The sequence below is a fragment of the Salvelinus sp. IW2-2015 genome, linkage group LG19 (assembly GCF_002910315.2).
Source record: "Salvelinus sp. IW2-2015 linkage group LG19, ASM291031v2, whole genome shotgun sequence".
In the NCBI taxonomy this organism is placed as follows: domain Eukaryota; kingdom Metazoa; phylum Chordata; class Actinopteri; order Salmoniformes; family Salmonidae; genus Salvelinus; species Salvelinus sp. IW2-2015.
In genome coordinates, this window is record NC_036859.1 from 35,591,067 (window position 1) to 35,606,926 (window position 15,860).

The 15,860-nt window shown below is 42.1% G+C and overlaps 2 protein-coding genes across 2 annotated transcripts; one reads left to right on the forward strand and one right to left on the reverse strand.

Annotated features, from left to right (window-relative positions):
• The first annotated feature begins 882 nt into the window (after nucleotides 1–882).
• On the forward strand, nucleotides 883–7,457 carry LOC111978959 (gastrula zinc finger protein xFG20-1). The gene is made up of 7 exons (XM_024009211.3): nucleotides 883–1,009; nucleotides 1,585–1,787; nucleotides 2,815–2,919; nucleotides 3,005–3,100; nucleotides 3,214–3,324; nucleotides 3,449–3,575; nucleotides 3,678–7,457. Exons 1-7 carry the CDS (start codon nucleotides 979–981, stop codon nucleotides 6,302–6,304), a joined length of 3,300 nt encoding a protein of 1,099 aa, XP_023864979.1. The 5' UTR covers nucleotides 883–978; the 3' UTR covers nucleotides 6,305–7,457.
• Nucleotides 6,340–15,605, reverse strand: zgc:110366 (aldo/keto reductase). The gene is made up of 5 exons (XM_024009213.2): nucleotides 15,480–15,605; nucleotides 15,276–15,367; nucleotides 14,784–14,966; nucleotides 9,322–9,381; nucleotides 6,340–8,356 (listed from the first exon to the last, which is right to left on the reverse strand). The coding sequence occupies exons 1-5, from the start codon at nucleotides 15,568–15,570 to the stop codon at nucleotides 8,246–8,248; spliced, it is 537 nt and encodes a 178-aa protein (XP_023864981.2). The 5' UTR covers nucleotides 15,571–15,605; the 3' UTR covers nucleotides 6,340–8,245.
• Between the last annotated feature and the right edge of the window lie 255 nt (nucleotides 15,606–15,860).

The following is a 15,860-nucleotide window of genomic DNA, read 5'->3' on the forward strand; positions in this document are numbered from 1 at the left end:
TCCACGGGACCCCAAAGGGGTGCATATTTTGCTAGTGCAAAAAAACAAAAATGTGCACCCCTTTGTGTCCCCAAGACCGGGATCAAGAAACACTGCAGTAGACAGATCAGGGCCACGTTCAAAGGTTGTCTAACGTTGCAGATAGAAATGTCATGAATAGAGCCTACATGATTTCTTGTTCCATGTCGGAGAGGCATGTTTGTTCTATATAACATATTTATATCTGAACTGTCCAAAACGTGTCCTGCTGAACGCGCCCCAGAGTATGAATGAACATACAGTATCATAATCAAATGTCAATGTCATTGTGATGTCAAGGTACTTTCGCCGGCAGGTACCCTAGAGGTTAACAGCGTTGAGCCAGTAATTGAATGGTTGCTGGTTTGAGTCCCTGAGCCGACTGGGTGAAAAATCTGTCAATGTGCCCTTGAGCAAGGCACTTAACCCTAAGTTATCCTGTAAATGACTAAAATGTACATTTAAATGACACTACAGGCCCGGGACTACTGAAATATAAAAGTTCTTTAGTCACCTTGTTTACACTGTTCTTTTGTCTTCTTCTATGGCTGACACTTGTACACTTGAATTAAGAAAGACACAAGATTGTGTGTGTCTGGGATAGGTAACTTCTCTGGAGAATCGTTACAGTTTTTTGTAGTTATTGGTCTGAAAAGGTCTTCATTATAATTTTTCCCTCATTAATTAATTATTAACTACATTTATTTATTATAACAATGTCAGTGACTAGAAATTTCAGTTTTTTTTTTCTTGTTCCTCTTCTTTGGGGTTTTATGACTGTGTGCAAACCAAACCAGAGACGGTATAGAAACCTTATTTAAATGTGCCCTTTTATTTTTAAAGATGTCTTATTTGAATACCGGAAGTGACGTTAAAAACAAGAAAGAAGGAAACGCATCCACGAACAAAGCTCACATAATTGTATTTTGAATACAAGTATTCTGGCACTGAAATCTCGAAATGCGAAAACACCATATCCTGATTGAAGAAGGTATAGTTGCTTGTGGCCTTCTCTTTGGTGTTGTCAACATTTCTCGGCTAGTTAGCTAGTGTATTGAATTAAAAACGTGAGGGACTTGTAGCTAGCTAGCTATTAGACAGTTTAGCCACACGTTGTAAAAGATGTGCCACAAACAAAAACGTAGCTGTTTAGCTGAACAAAGTAATTGCATTTTCACATGGAAATAGCACTTGATTTTCTATGTAATATAGTAGCACGTTTTCAAGGAATGACATTATATGAAGAAAAAAATATATACTTTGCTAAAACTTTGGAAGCTATAGAATAACAAGGATACTTGACAGTGTTATTAGACAGGGTTTTTGTTATCCAAATAACAATGTGTGCCTGCAGTAGGTCCCCCTATCATCTCTGTTATCCAAATAACGAATGTGTGTCTGTTGTAAGTCCCTCTCTGCCCCTATAATATGTTATCAAAATAAGTGAATGTGTGCCTTCTGTAGGTCCCCCAAGCTGGATAACAGAGATTATAACTGCATTTGTGCCTGCTGTAGGTCCCCCTATCATCTCTGTTATCCAACTAACTGAATTTGTGTCTGCTGTAGGTCTTCCTCTCCCCCTACCATCTCTGCGTCTGTTGGTTCCTCCACTGCGGCTGGTGTCTGCAGCTCTATGGCAAGTTGTTCAGCAGAGAGACGTAATGGACTACGGGTTGGTGGAGGAGTTTGTCACCACTGTGTTGGAGATAGTTCCTGATATGATGAGTTACAGGGAGAGAGTCCAACTCATCATGGGGCTTCGAGCACAGGTGAGAGATGGTGTAGAGGGAGGGGCCAGAATTCCTCAACTCTCATCTCCCGACCTGTATTCATTAGTGTGTACACCGTAGTACCGTACCATATTCTGGGGCTTTTTAAACACAAACCCTTACGGGTGGCAGGTAGCCTGGTGGGTTAGGGGCTTTGGGCCAGTAACCAAATCACCAAGCCCACTAGGTATGAGCAAGGCAATTAACCCTAAGGGGCGTCTCAGGGCGAGTGGGATATGCAAAAAAACACATTTCCATTTTACACCTCACACTTGTACAGGTTACCCTCTTGCACATACAGTGGAACAGGACTATATACACACACCCTAATAATAATCATTTAAACATCAGCTATCTGAGCAGCTAACCGATCGCTACAGCTGTACATAGTCCATCTGTAAATAGCCCACCCAATCTACCTACCTCATCCCCATATTGTTTTTATTTACTTTTCTGCTCTTTTGCACACCAGTATCTCTACTTGCTCATCTATCACTCCAGTGTTAATCTGCTAAATTGTAATTACTTCGCTACTATGGCCTATTTATTGCCTTACCACCTCACGCCATTTGCACACACTGTATATAGACTTTCTTTTTTTCTATTGTGTTATTGACTGTACGCTTGTTTATTCTATGTGTAACTCTGTGTTTTTGTTTGTCACAATGCTTTGCTTTATCTTGGCCAGGTCACAGTTGTAAATGAGAACTTGTTCTCAACTAGCCTACCTGGTTAAATAAATGTGAAATTCAAAATAAATTGCTGCTTTTAGTGTCTGTTTTTATGGTGTATTTATTGGTGCTGTATTGGCTTGTGCAATCAAATTTCCCCTCTGTGGGATGAATGAAGTACCATCTTGTTTTTGCAACAAAAAATACTTTCTTATTGGACACATTCATATGTTTCAGCCCATTTGCTTTCTAGTGAATACACTCCCGATGTCAATATACTGTTTCTATTTTTGTTGGCCCACCCACCAGTCCAATTTTAATTGCATTCATAACAAATTGAACTTTTACTTCATCAGCTGGTTCTGGAGTTGTGTCGCTCTGATCACCTAGCCAACCCTGAGACCATTCAGCCACACCTGAACAGGATGAACACCTGTATCATCACTCATAGTGACAAGGAGGTTAGTACTACCCAGTAACAGATCAAGACTTGTAACGCTGCTACTTAGTTGAATTTATTGACTGAGCTATCCATACTTGCTGTAGATTTCAGATCCTGAGATGGACGCATCAGAATTAACTTTCCGGAAGCTGATTCAAACTCTGCTGGAAGACCCAGTTGAGAAAGAACACTTCTTTCAGGTCAGTGTTGTAACTTAAAGCTGCTGATAACTAAGGGGTAATTTATTTTACGAGGCAGGTGTAAATAATTGTCTAAATCAGAAAGTACTGAATATCCTCTACTTGTTTCTTAGAATATTTTTCCAGAGGAATTTGGCCCCAAGTATGACTCCGCACTGCAGACTCTGGTGTGGGAGTTCCTCTCCAGGCTGGAGAAGCTGCTTCCAGCACCAACCCTTCAACAGGTACCATGCTAACATCTTATTACCTTCATCAGCATACTGTCATACATGTTGTTTAACAATTGCATATGTTATAATATAAATTGGGATACATTGGTCTTTTTAAAAGCCATTCTCTTCCCATTAGACTGCATCTTGGTTCCTACCTGATCCCTCTGTCTTGGAGGAGTGTGTGCAGTGTGTATCCCACCCTCAGCCTTTGAAGACCCTTCTCCAGCACCACAACAACACATGTGGACATGTAGACACCAATGGTAGGAGAAATAGACTTTGGACAGGAAATAATGTTATCAGAAAGCCTATAACATTTCCATGTTTGGCTTTAATATTGACTTTTCTTCTTCAACTGTCCCTAGCTCTGTCTTCCYGTGACAATCAGATCCTCGCTTCAATGTCTCTCACTTCCTTAGTGATAGATGAAGCCTTCACTGACCAAGCTGACCCAGAGGTCCAATCAGAACCTGAGCAGGAATGTATGAGTCCTGTCTCATCTGACAATGAGCCAAAGATGGCCTCTTTGTTGGAACACATGGAGAGTGAACTGTTGCCTTTGAATAAAGAGGTGAAGCCTGCTTTTTTGGAGGTAGCATGTAGACACAAGAAAACAACAGCGAAAAACAATACATCTTTTCACCACCTTCACACTGACAGTGGGCTGAAAATCCAAGGAAAAGCCCACAGCAGCCAACATGAAGTGCAGGACATTTCTAGTTTATCTACTTCCTGTCGGCTCCGTCAGCCCAAAGTGCTGCTACACAGACTTGACATTACTGATATGAAGAGACCTCTGACACAGGTAACAGCAACACCGAGGAGAGAGAGGCTTCAGATTGACAAAGCGGGATCCCAAGGACAGAGAAGAGGACAGGTCATATTACAAAAGAGTGAGAGGAATATCAATGAAGAGCCCTCTGATGTCCAAGCTCAGTATTCTCTGGCCCCTGACCCATCCCCTCCCTCAGGGCAGCCTATAAGAAGCAAGCGTGTCAAAATATGCTCCTTGTGTGGAAAGACTTTCAGCGAAGCAAAGGATTTGACGGCACACATGAGATCTCACAATGAGCAGAGCCCTTACAAGTGCACCCAGTGTGGACAAGACTTTGAACACCATGAGGACTTACAGAAACATCAGCAGAATGTGTGTGAGGAGGCAGCTCAACCAGAAGAGGACAACATGTCTACGGCATCTTTTAAGGAGGATGACATGTCTATGACATCTGTGGAGGATGATTGGACAGAGATATCCCACCCCCATGACACTTTACCTCGGAACAAAAGAGGTCCCTATGTTCATCACACTCCAAAAGCCTTCCAGCCTTCCAAAGCCAGACAAATATGCCATGTTTGTCACAAGACTCTTTGTAATGTATTTATGCTGAGAAGGCACCTGAAATCCGTTCATGGTCTGCGCCCCTACAAGTGCTACAACTGTGAGGCAAGTTTTGGGAATAATCCTAGTTTGAAGAAACATGTAAAAGAGTGCTTGAAGACGAAGAAACGCCACCCTTGCTCTCTGTGCGGTGTGACCTTTGAGCGTTCGGAGGGGAACCAACAGCAGTTCATAGCTGCAGTAGAAAATGGTACAGTGATACCCCAGACCTCCAGTTCTACACCACGGAATGCAACAGCCTTCGGTGCTCTGCCTGTTCTGATACAGTCCTCCAGTAATTACAGAACATGTCTTCTGTGTAATGAAACTTTCGATACTGCAGCGAACTTGAGAATACACCTAAAATGTCAACATGATGTACATCCTTACCCATGCATCAATTGTGGGGAAAGTTTCCCAAGCATATCGGATCTGCGGATACACAAGTGTTCAGGTCAAAACATTCCAGACTCCAGAAAGTGTCCGGGGTGCAGGAATAGGACCTCTCAATCCACACCTGAGCACTTAAAGATAAGTCAGGAAGTGAACCTTAGACACCAGACAGATAGGCCACTAGTTGCAGCAGAAAACGAGATGGCGATCCCGCAGTCCTGCAACACAGATGTTGACTACACAAATGACTTGCAGCAATGCCAGCCAAAGGAGTGTGAGATTAACTTTCAGAGAGGACAGCAAGACTGGAGCGAGGCAGTTGATCCAAACCAGCATCCAGAGGAGGTTGATCCAAACCAGTATCCAGAGGAGGTTGATCCAGCGGACAGAAGCAGTTCTCTGGTTCCAAGGGAGAATGGGACAGAGATTCTCCAGAGCCAAAGCACGTCATCTGAGAACCCAACAACTTCCAAAGCTCCTCCCACTGGCGTGATTTTAAATTCTAGAACATGTCTGGTGTGCTATAAGACATTCTTTAACAGAGCAAGCTTGCTTCAACATCGGAGACGTCACTCACAGGGTCAGGGACCCCACACGTGCGCCATATGTTCAAGGAGCTTTGGTCGAGCTTTCGACTTGACGAGACATCAGGCCAGGAAAACAGGTTGTGGGTCAATGCACCGTAATCTGGTTGTACATGAGAATGCTCCTACAGAAGTGAAACCGGTCTTCTCTTGCCCCCGTTGTCAGGAATGGTTCACGAGCGAAAATAAACTGGAAACACACATGCTATGTCACACAGGGGAAGGGTTCACATGTAGGTTTTGCGGCAAGATGTTTGCTAAACAATATAAATTATACATCCATGTTCGTTCGCATATTGACAGACCTCATCTATGTGATGCATGTGGTAAGGATTTCAGAACTAAGTATGCATTGAAAGTACACACACGTGTACACACAGGAGAACGACCATTCTCTTGCCCAGATTGTGGCAAAAGATGTTCTTCGAAGGGTAATCTGAAGGCCCATCAACAGAGTCATACAGGAGAACGTCCATTTGCGTGCCCTCTCTGTAAAGTACGCTGTCGCATTAAGTCGCAACTAAAAGTACACATTTTAACTCACACAGGGGAGAGGCCTCATAAGTGTTTGGCTTGTGGGAAGACTTTTCAACTGAAACTTTTGTTGAGAAAACATCAGTTGGCTTCGTGTTGTTAGTTGTCTTTGACTCCCAGGATGTACTTTTTTTAAAATTTTTATTTATACTTTGTTTTTATTGTAGGAACACAAAGAAAGTACAAATAAAATAACAAAAATTATCTGGCAGTTACAGTGCACTTCATACCTTCATCATCATATTAGTTACATTAGCATCTTTGAATTAGACCTTTTCCAAGTATGAAACCCATTTCTCCCAGTATTCCTGACCTCTCTCCTGTTGAGTTCTTAAAGCAAAGGTCATACGCTCCATGTGGTGTATTTCTTCTACAATGTCTATCCATTGTGTCACTGTGGGAGGGTCTTTTTGTAGCCATTTCCTAGTGATAGCCTTTTTACTGGCTGCCAGTAGGATCTTCAAGAGGTACTTTTCTCTATTGTGTAAGTTATCTGGTATTTCAACCAAGTACAAAGAAAGGAATGTTTGTTCTATGTCAAATCCCATTATTTTTCCAATGTTAGATCTTATTTCTCCCCAGTAAGTTTCGATTGCGGGGCAGGACCAAAAGATATGAGAGTGGTCCGCCCTCAATAGACCGCATTCTCTCCAACAAGGGTGTGGTGAGCCAGTCTGTTTTGATTTCAGTTTAGGTGTTATGAAGAAACGTATAACATTCTTCCAACAGAATTCTCTCCATGACCTTGAGTTGGTGGAGCTTTGAGTCTCTAATATGTTCAACGATGTTTCATCAGTTATTTCAATGTTAAGTTCCTCCTCCCATTTCTTTTTAATATAGTTTGTAGAATGTTTCTTTGAGGATTGAATACCCAAGTAGAGATTTGAAATTGTTTTTTTGTTACTCCCCAAGTTGTATGCGTTAGTGAATACTTGGATTAATTTTGGAGGTGCTCGAGGGTCAGTCACTTTTATCGATGTACACGTTTAAGTGTTCGATTTCATTCGTCAAGATTCACCACGTTACTAGCTCGTAACTAGGTGTAAATTCTAATCCAGACTGTCGCCTTCACCTTTTGCTACAGTAAGGTCACTTTGAACATTTTATTCTCTTTTGAATGTACATGTTAAAGAAAATGTCAAATGCAGTATGATTTTTTTTCCACTAAGAATTGATTAGCACAACAGCCCATTGTGAAAATCCTTTATAAAATGGCAAATGTATGTTAAAAATAAACGGTGCAATTATTACGCGTGGCGGTTGTCCTCCCCCTTTGTTTCTCCTTCAGCTGATCTTATTCAAAGATCACCATGGCATACCCAGCTATGTTTAGCTATAAAGTTTTTACCCATGTGAGCAACCTATATATATATATTTCTTTAAGTTCAGGATGTTTTTGTTCACTTACACCTCAAGAAAAATAATCCATGCAGTGTTCATGATTTTATAATGCCCTTCTGGTTCAATTCTGAATGTGTTTCTCAGAGTATACGGTACCTTGAGAATAAAATGATAAAAGCAACTGATAAATTGAGATGAACTCCGTGTTCCCCTCAAAGTATTTATTAAAATTTATTTAACCAACGACATGATCGATGAATTACAATATTCCGGAGGAAGGATCCTTTTTTACAATTAAAATAATCTTAACCTCGATATTCCCAGAAGGAATATTTTGTTAACTTTGCTCCAGTTTAGCATTAGCAATAGTTGAGTACAAAAATGGCATTGATCTAAGCAGCATAGCCTCCCTAAAATTCCATTAACCATTTGGGTGACCTAATTCTTTAAGAGCCAGTGAATTAAGGCAATGTTGTGTCTAGGCATACAGTAATGGCTGATTTATATAAATCAATGATGTTAACAAGTATCCTACCAGTCACATCGATTAGGAGGATAGGCACTAATATCTCATTAAGGCAGTTGGGTGAGGCTAGCAGCAACTATGGCTTCACAAATCTGGTTGAAGCACCAGTCACCCACCATTTCTATTCACAGCCATAAACACACACAGATCTAATTTCTAAAAGTTCTGTTTTGTATTTTAAGATGTTAATCCTTTCCAGAGTGGGTAGCTGAGATGAATGAGCTTCATGTCACTGTGGAGTCTCCTGACGTGATCCACGTCCTCATCTGAGAGGGAGAACCCAAAGACCTGAGGAGACAACACTTATGAGTGACATCACTCTCAGAGAAAACAGTCCTCCCCAGATCTCAATGGTATTTTAAATTGAGACACGGCCATTCATTTTCTACTTAGTTACCTCTAACTAAGCAGCCATTCACATACTGAACAGAGTACATACACACCAACTAAAAGCGAGCCAAGATATAGGGGCAGCCAAATATACACATGAAATCAGATGAAAGGGTTTGTGAAGCAAAATGAGAAAAGCGAATACGTTGTATGCAAATATGATTAATGATAATCAAAGATCCTGAATCAGGGATACATTTTGTAGGGTGGAAGACTGCAAGCCAGGGAAAAATACCAGAAAGGAAGAGTGGGGGGGGGGGGTGAAAGAGTGGCTGAGAATGATTTAGTTACTAAATAAAGTTAGCAGAGCTTCAGCTCTTTACTCTTCTATCCATAGAGGCAAGGCATGCTTGTGAGAAGCAGTGATGGTGAACACATGCTGCACCTGTGTCACTCCACACATGTGGGATCCCAGCTCACGTGTCTCCCATCATGCAAACTGCCCAGTGCCGCCATGTCTTTCCCCTCCAGTTGGAACCCAAAGACCTAGGAGTGGGAGGAGCCAGGACCAGCAGGGGGGAGGGGTGGAAGTTGAGTGGACAAACATGGTGGTTTGATACGTGTCCTTTTAGCTGGGGCAGGACTCTGACAGGATCCATTCTTGAGCTTGTGATTATCATTTGACATTTGAGTCTTAAAATAACAGTACACCCAAATGTCCCTTTTCATCCTTCACAGACTCAAGTTGGCATTGATTACCCCAAAACAATGGGGTTCTCTTAGAGCCTATTTCAATGCAAAGTTAGACCGAACTGTCTTTTTAATATTAGATTGATCTAGATCTACTTCAACACATGCTCAAACAGAACTCAACTAAAACATGCACACAATTCCCTTCTGTCTTGTAAATAAATCCAACTCACTTGACAGTTTTCCAGGATCCTCTCGTTTTTGGTGGACTTGGGAATGGTGACAACTCCATTCTGAGAGGGAAGGGGGACAAAGCACGCCATTAAAGATTTACATTTTCAGTGTCTTAATGTAAGTGTATAATTATGACAGTGTAATAAGGAATACCCTTTTCATAAGAATGAGTAACTGTATGGAACTTTCACTCTCAAACATCCCCTTACCAATCATATCCAGTCGCATAGGCGCCTGAGCAATGAAGCAAACGTGTTTTTGCACCCCCACTTTTTTACTAGAAAAGTATCATGATCCATTGGGTAATTTGTCATTTTCAATAATTAGAAATATTTTTCGGCTAAGTTTGTATTAAAAAAAAAAAAAAAAGTCCATTTAATATACATTGCGGCAAAAAAGTATTTAGTCAGCCACCAATTGTGCAAGTTCTCCCACTTAAAAAGATGAGAGAGGCTTGTAATTTTCATCATAGGTACACTTCAACTATGACAGACAAAATGAGGAAAAGAAATCCAGAATATCACATTGTAGGATTTTTAATGAATTTATTTGCAAATTATGGTGGAAAATAAGTATTTGGTCACCTACAAACAAGCAAGATTTCTGGCTCTCACAGACCTGTAACTTCTTCTTCAAGAGGCTCCTCTGTCCTCCACTCGTTACCTGTATTCTGTCGGGCTGCATCACAGCCTTGTACGGCAACTCCTCCGCCGCTGACCTCAAGGCACTACAGAGGGTGGTACGCTCAGCTAAACGCCTCTTTGGGTGCACACTGCCTGCTCTCCAGGACATATACATCACCAGGTGTCGCAGGAAGGCCAAGAAGAACATCAGGGGCCTCAGCCGGTTCTCCCCACTTCCATCACTCAGATGCGGGCAGTACAGGAGCATCATGGCTAAATCTGAACAGACTGGCCAATAGCCACCACTAGTCAGCTATCTGCTCCCCCTGCTTTCACTCAAACTGAGCTCAGAGCTTAAGAATTTCACTGTGCACTGCAACTACATCTGCGACCTTGTGCACGTGACTAAACTAATCTAATGGGTTTTTAGAAGGAGGGAGGACTTGGAGTATGCAATTGAGATTCTCCCACTGACTCGGAGTAGCCTTCCATCAGCCTACACCTTTGCAGAAAACTGAATGTCCGGTAGCTACTATTACATGATTAAATCTATGAGAATGTATTTTTCTCCCCAAGCCGTTTACAAGTATTTAACACCATTCTGCATTTTTTTTTTTACATCTATTTTCCCAAGATCAAATCGGTTAAACCACATTATTAAAATGTTTTAAGTCTGTCACAAAATGAACAGTCCTGGCTGAGCCCCATACGCTTTGCGGTTACAATGTAGCCAAGCTGTGTCTGGATGCGCCTATGCGCAAAAGGATATTTGTACCTTTTGATAAAACAGCTCTGCTTTACTTGGTAAGTAATATCGACCAAATAAGCCATTTCTACCCTCGTTGCATCAAATATTACTACGGAGTGTTCATGGTGACACTGTGACAGCACTTCAAAACCCCCCAAAAATCCATGTCGGAGTTAGAGATAGGTATGAATCTCGACGGACGTAAAAATACTTTTCAAATACGGTAAAAGTATTTGGTGGCTGGCTGCCCAAATGTGCAAGTGACATTTTGTCCCTGAACAAAATTGATATACTGTATATTTTGTCTTGAAGACAAAAGAAGCTTTGACTCTAGTCTTCCATTTGTGGGCCTACATGTGCAGTTGCGAAGCACAACAAGAAAAAAAGAAACCAAGCCAAGCATCACGCAGTTCTTCTCCCCAAATTCCCTTTCCCCTCTGACCGCTCTCTCTACACGTGTCCTGAGTGAGCACACAAGCTTCCGTTAGGCCTACAGAATTACATGCCTAGAAAAACGTATCTAAACTGAACAAAAATATAAACGTAAACTGCAACAATTTCTAAGATTTTACTGAGTTACAGTTCATATAAGGAAATCAGTCAATTTAAATACATTCATTAGGCCCTAATCTATGGATTTCACATGACTGGGAATCCAAATAAGCATATTTTGGTCACAGATACCTTAAAGAAAAAGTAGGATGTGGATTAGAAAACCATCTGCTGTGACCACTATTTGCTCCATGCAGCATGACACATCTCCTTCCCATCGAGTTGATCAGGCTGTTGATTGTGGAATGTTGACCCACTCCTCTTCAATGGCTGTGCGAAGTTGCTGGATATTGACGGGAACTGAAACACACTGTCGTCAACGTTGATCCAGAGCATTCCAAACATGATCAATGGGTGACTTGTCTGGTGAGTATGCAGGCCATGGAAGAACTGGGACATTTGCAGCATCCAGGAATTGTATACAGATCCATGAGACATGCGGCTGTGCATTATCATGCTGAAACATGAGGTGATGGCGGCGAATGAAAAGCACGACAACGGGCCTCAGGATTTCGTCACGGTATCTCTGTGCATTCAAACTGCCATTGCAAAAAATGCAATTGTGTTCAAAGTCCGTAGCTTATTCCTGCCCATACCATAACCCCACCGCCACCATGGGGCACTCTGTTCACAACGTTGACATCAGCAAACCGCTCGCCCACGCAACGCTATATGAACGTGGTCTGCGGTTGTGAGGCACTGCTAAATTCTTTGGAGGCGGCTTATGGTATATAAACGAACACTCCATTCTCTGGCGGACATTCCTGCAGTCAACATGCAAATTGCACGCTCCCTCAAAACTTGAGACATCTGTGGCATGTGACACAGCTGCACATTTTAGAGTGGCCTTATTGTTCCCAGCACAAGGTGCACTTGTGTACTGATCATACTGTTTAATCAGCATATTGATATGCCACACCTGTCAGGTGGATGGATTATCTTGGCAAAGAGAAATAAGCTTTTTCTGCGTATGGATCTTTTTATTTCAGCTTGTGAAACATGGGACCAACACTTTACATGTTGCGCTTATATTTTTGTTCAGTGTAACTGATGGGATACACACGCTACATTCCTTGCCAAATGAGGACTCAAAATGGACTGGTTGATTGAAGTTGGGAAAATATGTGTTCCAACAAAAAGCTGCAGTTTTGTAATAATTGTATTGCTTAAAATTTTCCGCTTAGGCTACTTTGCAAACTGCTAGTGCCATATAGAATTGGTTATAACCCTCCCCCCCTTAAACATAGACAGGTTCCACACTGAAAATATGCAAAAACAGTTTGTTAAAGACATACATATTTTCATCAGAATCATTAAGCCTGTGCCCTACTCAACAAACAGATGTGGCTGTAATTCATCACCAGGCAGTATTCAAATGTGGAATTGTCCATTTAGCAAGAACAGGCAGGAAACTAAATCAAACATCTGTATATTGAAAAGGAGACTGATTTTGGTTTATAACCCTGAATTTTTGTTTTATTTCAACTCGCCAAATTGAGCCCCCGTATGCTCTTTGAGAATAACTGCTCTGGACCTGAGATGCGCATCACTTCACACTGGCAACTTTTTCTATATTGGGGAAATATTCTGTTCCATTTTATTCTGTTATATTACATCATGATTTTTACTATAAAATATGTATGTCTTGACTGTGATAAGGGACTCAGGGGAAATAAAAGCGTCTTGTCTGTTAAATAAACAAAACTATGCCATTACACAGCCATAGGTTTCTACAAGCGCCACCGCTGAGGATACTGCCTTTATGAAGATTGTGTTCCATCATATAATGTAACCAGTTGATATTACGCTTTCAATAAATCAATATTAAATTACTTTTTATTTTATTTATTTTTTTATTTTTATTTTATTTTTTTATTTCACCTTTATTTAACCAGGTAGGCTAGTTGAGAACAAGTTCTCATTTGCAACTGCGACCTGGCCAAGATAAAGCATAGCAGTGTGAACAGACAACACAGAGTTACACATGGAGTAAACAATAAACAAGTCAATAACATGGTAGAAAAAAAAGAGAATCTATATACAATGTGTGCAAAAGGCATAGATAAGCAATAAATCGAATAATTACAATTTAGCAGATTAACACTGGAGTGATAAATCATCAGATGATCATGTGCAAGAAGAGATACTGGTGTGCAAAAGAGCAGAAAAGTAAATAAATAAAAGCAGTATGGGGGTGAGGTAGGTAAATTGGGTGGGTAGTTTACAGATGGACTATGTACAGCTGCAGCGATCGGTTAGCTGCTCGGATAGCAGATTTTTAAAGTTGTTGAGGGAATAAAAGTCTCCAACTTCAGAGATTTTTGCAATTCTGCCAGTCGCAGCAGCAGAGAACTGGAAGGAAAGGCGTCCAAATGAGGTTTTGGCTTTAGGGATGATCAGTGAGATACACCTGCTGGAGCGCGTGTTGCGGGTGGGTGTAGCCATCGTGACCAGTGAACTGAGATAAGGCGGCACTTTACCTAGCATAGCCTTGTAGATGACCTGGAGCCAGTGGGTCTGACGAAACATGTAGCGAGGGCCAGCCGACTAGGGCATACAGGTCGCAGTGTGGGGTCGTTAAGGTGCTTTAGTAACAAAACGAATGGCACTGTGATAAACTGCATCCAGTTTGCTGAGTAGAGTATTGGAAGCTATTTTGTAGATGACATCGCCGAAGTCGAGGATCAGGATAGGATATTCAGTTTTTACTAGGGTAAGTTTGGCGGCGTGAGTGAAGGAGGCTTTGTTGCGGAATAGAAAGCCGATTCTTGCTTTGATTTTGGATTGGAGATGTTTGATATGAGTCTGGAAGGAGACTATTGACTATATTTATGGGACAATTTAGCAATTAGGATTTGTTATCTCGTTGTCATCCGGTGTCTAGCTAGCTAAAATTGGCCCTTTCCTAAATCAGCCATTGATGGAGATTGGAATTTGGCCTTGTGGTTTTACTTCATTCTCAGTGTTGGCCAAAGACAAGCACACTTGATTCAACTTGTCAACTAATCATCAAGCCCTCAATGACTTGAATGAGGTATGTTTGTCAAGGGCTATAACAAAACTGTGTACTGTTGGAGCTACTGGAGGACCAGGGATTGTGAAACACTGTGTCTAGGTCATGTAACTGTCTGTTACATGCAATGCTCATCGTGGACTTCACTAGACAGAGGTTGCTATCAGGTTTTGTGATAAAAGAAAAAGGTGTGGTTGAATTTATTCTGCCACGGTCTTCTTATTGTCTCGGCCTTGAGGCCTATATATCACGGTCGCAAGGCATATGAACTAACAGGTAATGGAGCAAATTACGCAATTATCTCAACACGTAGGTTGTAATATGGCTTTTTTTTATGGCTTGGCTTCCACAGTGATTTTACCCACGCACTGACACTGAATTCCACTAACATCACGTGGTATTGTGTGTAGATCAGTGACACAAAATCTAAATGTAATAAATGTTGAATTCAGGCTGTAACAACCAACATGTGGAAAGTGAATACATTCTGAAGGCACTGTAGGTGGGCATCAGAGTTGGCGGTACCTGTACGCTCCACCGGATGCAGATCTGAGAAGGCGTGCGGGCATACTTGTGTGCCAGCTGGAGGATGGTGGGGTGGCTGAGAGCTTGACCCTTGGCCAGGGGACAATAGCCCTCGAACACGATGCCCTCCTTGCGACAGTACTCCACCAGCTCCTCTGGCTGCTGGAACGGGTGGTACTCCACCTGAGAGGTGGGAAAGGGACATCACTCGGTCTGTCCTTTCCTGTCGCTTATAACTGAAGGGCCAATGTAGGTAATGGGTCATGTCCCACAGACACACTGGCCGCATTCCATTCCAAATATCAATCGCCTACCCTCTGCCCTCATTCAGTCCCCGTCACGGATCTAAGATGACTAGGTGATCACTGGACAGGAAGCTACAACTCGTTTCATCCATGTTGCAATCACCCATCCAGTCCCTTCAGATCCTTCAGGGAGTGAACTAGGCCAGGAAAGACTGTGGAATGAAACGCAGCCCAATGCATCACTCACCTGGTTGACGTGAGGCACCACACTACAGTCCTCCTTCAGCTCCTTCAGGTGGGAGACGAGGAAGTTACTCACGCCGATGGCACGACACACCCCTGCCTCGCGTTCACCGAGACAGAAACAGAAGGCTCTTGATAAGAGACCTATGCAGAATCCTATAGGCTTATAGCACGGTGTGTGACTATAAGAAATAATGTTCTGTGTCACCTTCATTATACAGCTCCTCCAAGGCCCTCCAGGTCTCCACCCTGACCTCCCTATTGGACCTTCCTGGGACCATGGCATCTGGCCAGTGCATCAGGTACAAATCTGGGGGGTGAGAGAGGAGGGGAGAGTGAAAGAGGGGGAAAGGGAGAGAGACGGGAGTGAGCGGGGTGGTATAAGGGAAAAAAAGAGGATTGATACAATTAGAGGGAGAGCAAGGAGACGGGAGACATTCCACCACGCCAAGGAGACGGTAGACATTCCACCACGCCAAGGAGACGGACCAGAAATACTAAAATCGGGAAGTTCTGAAATTCCATTACCAGAAAATATAAAATCAGGAAAGTGAAATTCATACCAGAAATTCAATCCTCTTCTCTTTTT

Coding starts and splice junctions, on each gene's coding strand:
- zgc:110366 (XM_024009213.2), bottom strand. CDS start 15,570: ATGCACTGGCCAGATGCCATGGTCCCAGGAAGGTCCAATAGGGAGGTC. Junction 15,368..15,479: donor GGAGGAGCTGTATAATGAAG/GTGACACAGAAC, acceptor AACGCGAGGCAG/GGGTGTGTCGTGCCATCGGC. Junction 14,967..15,275: donor TGGTGCCTCACGTCAACCAG/GTGAGTGATGCA, acceptor CCCACCTCTCAG/GTGGAGTACCACCCGTTCCA.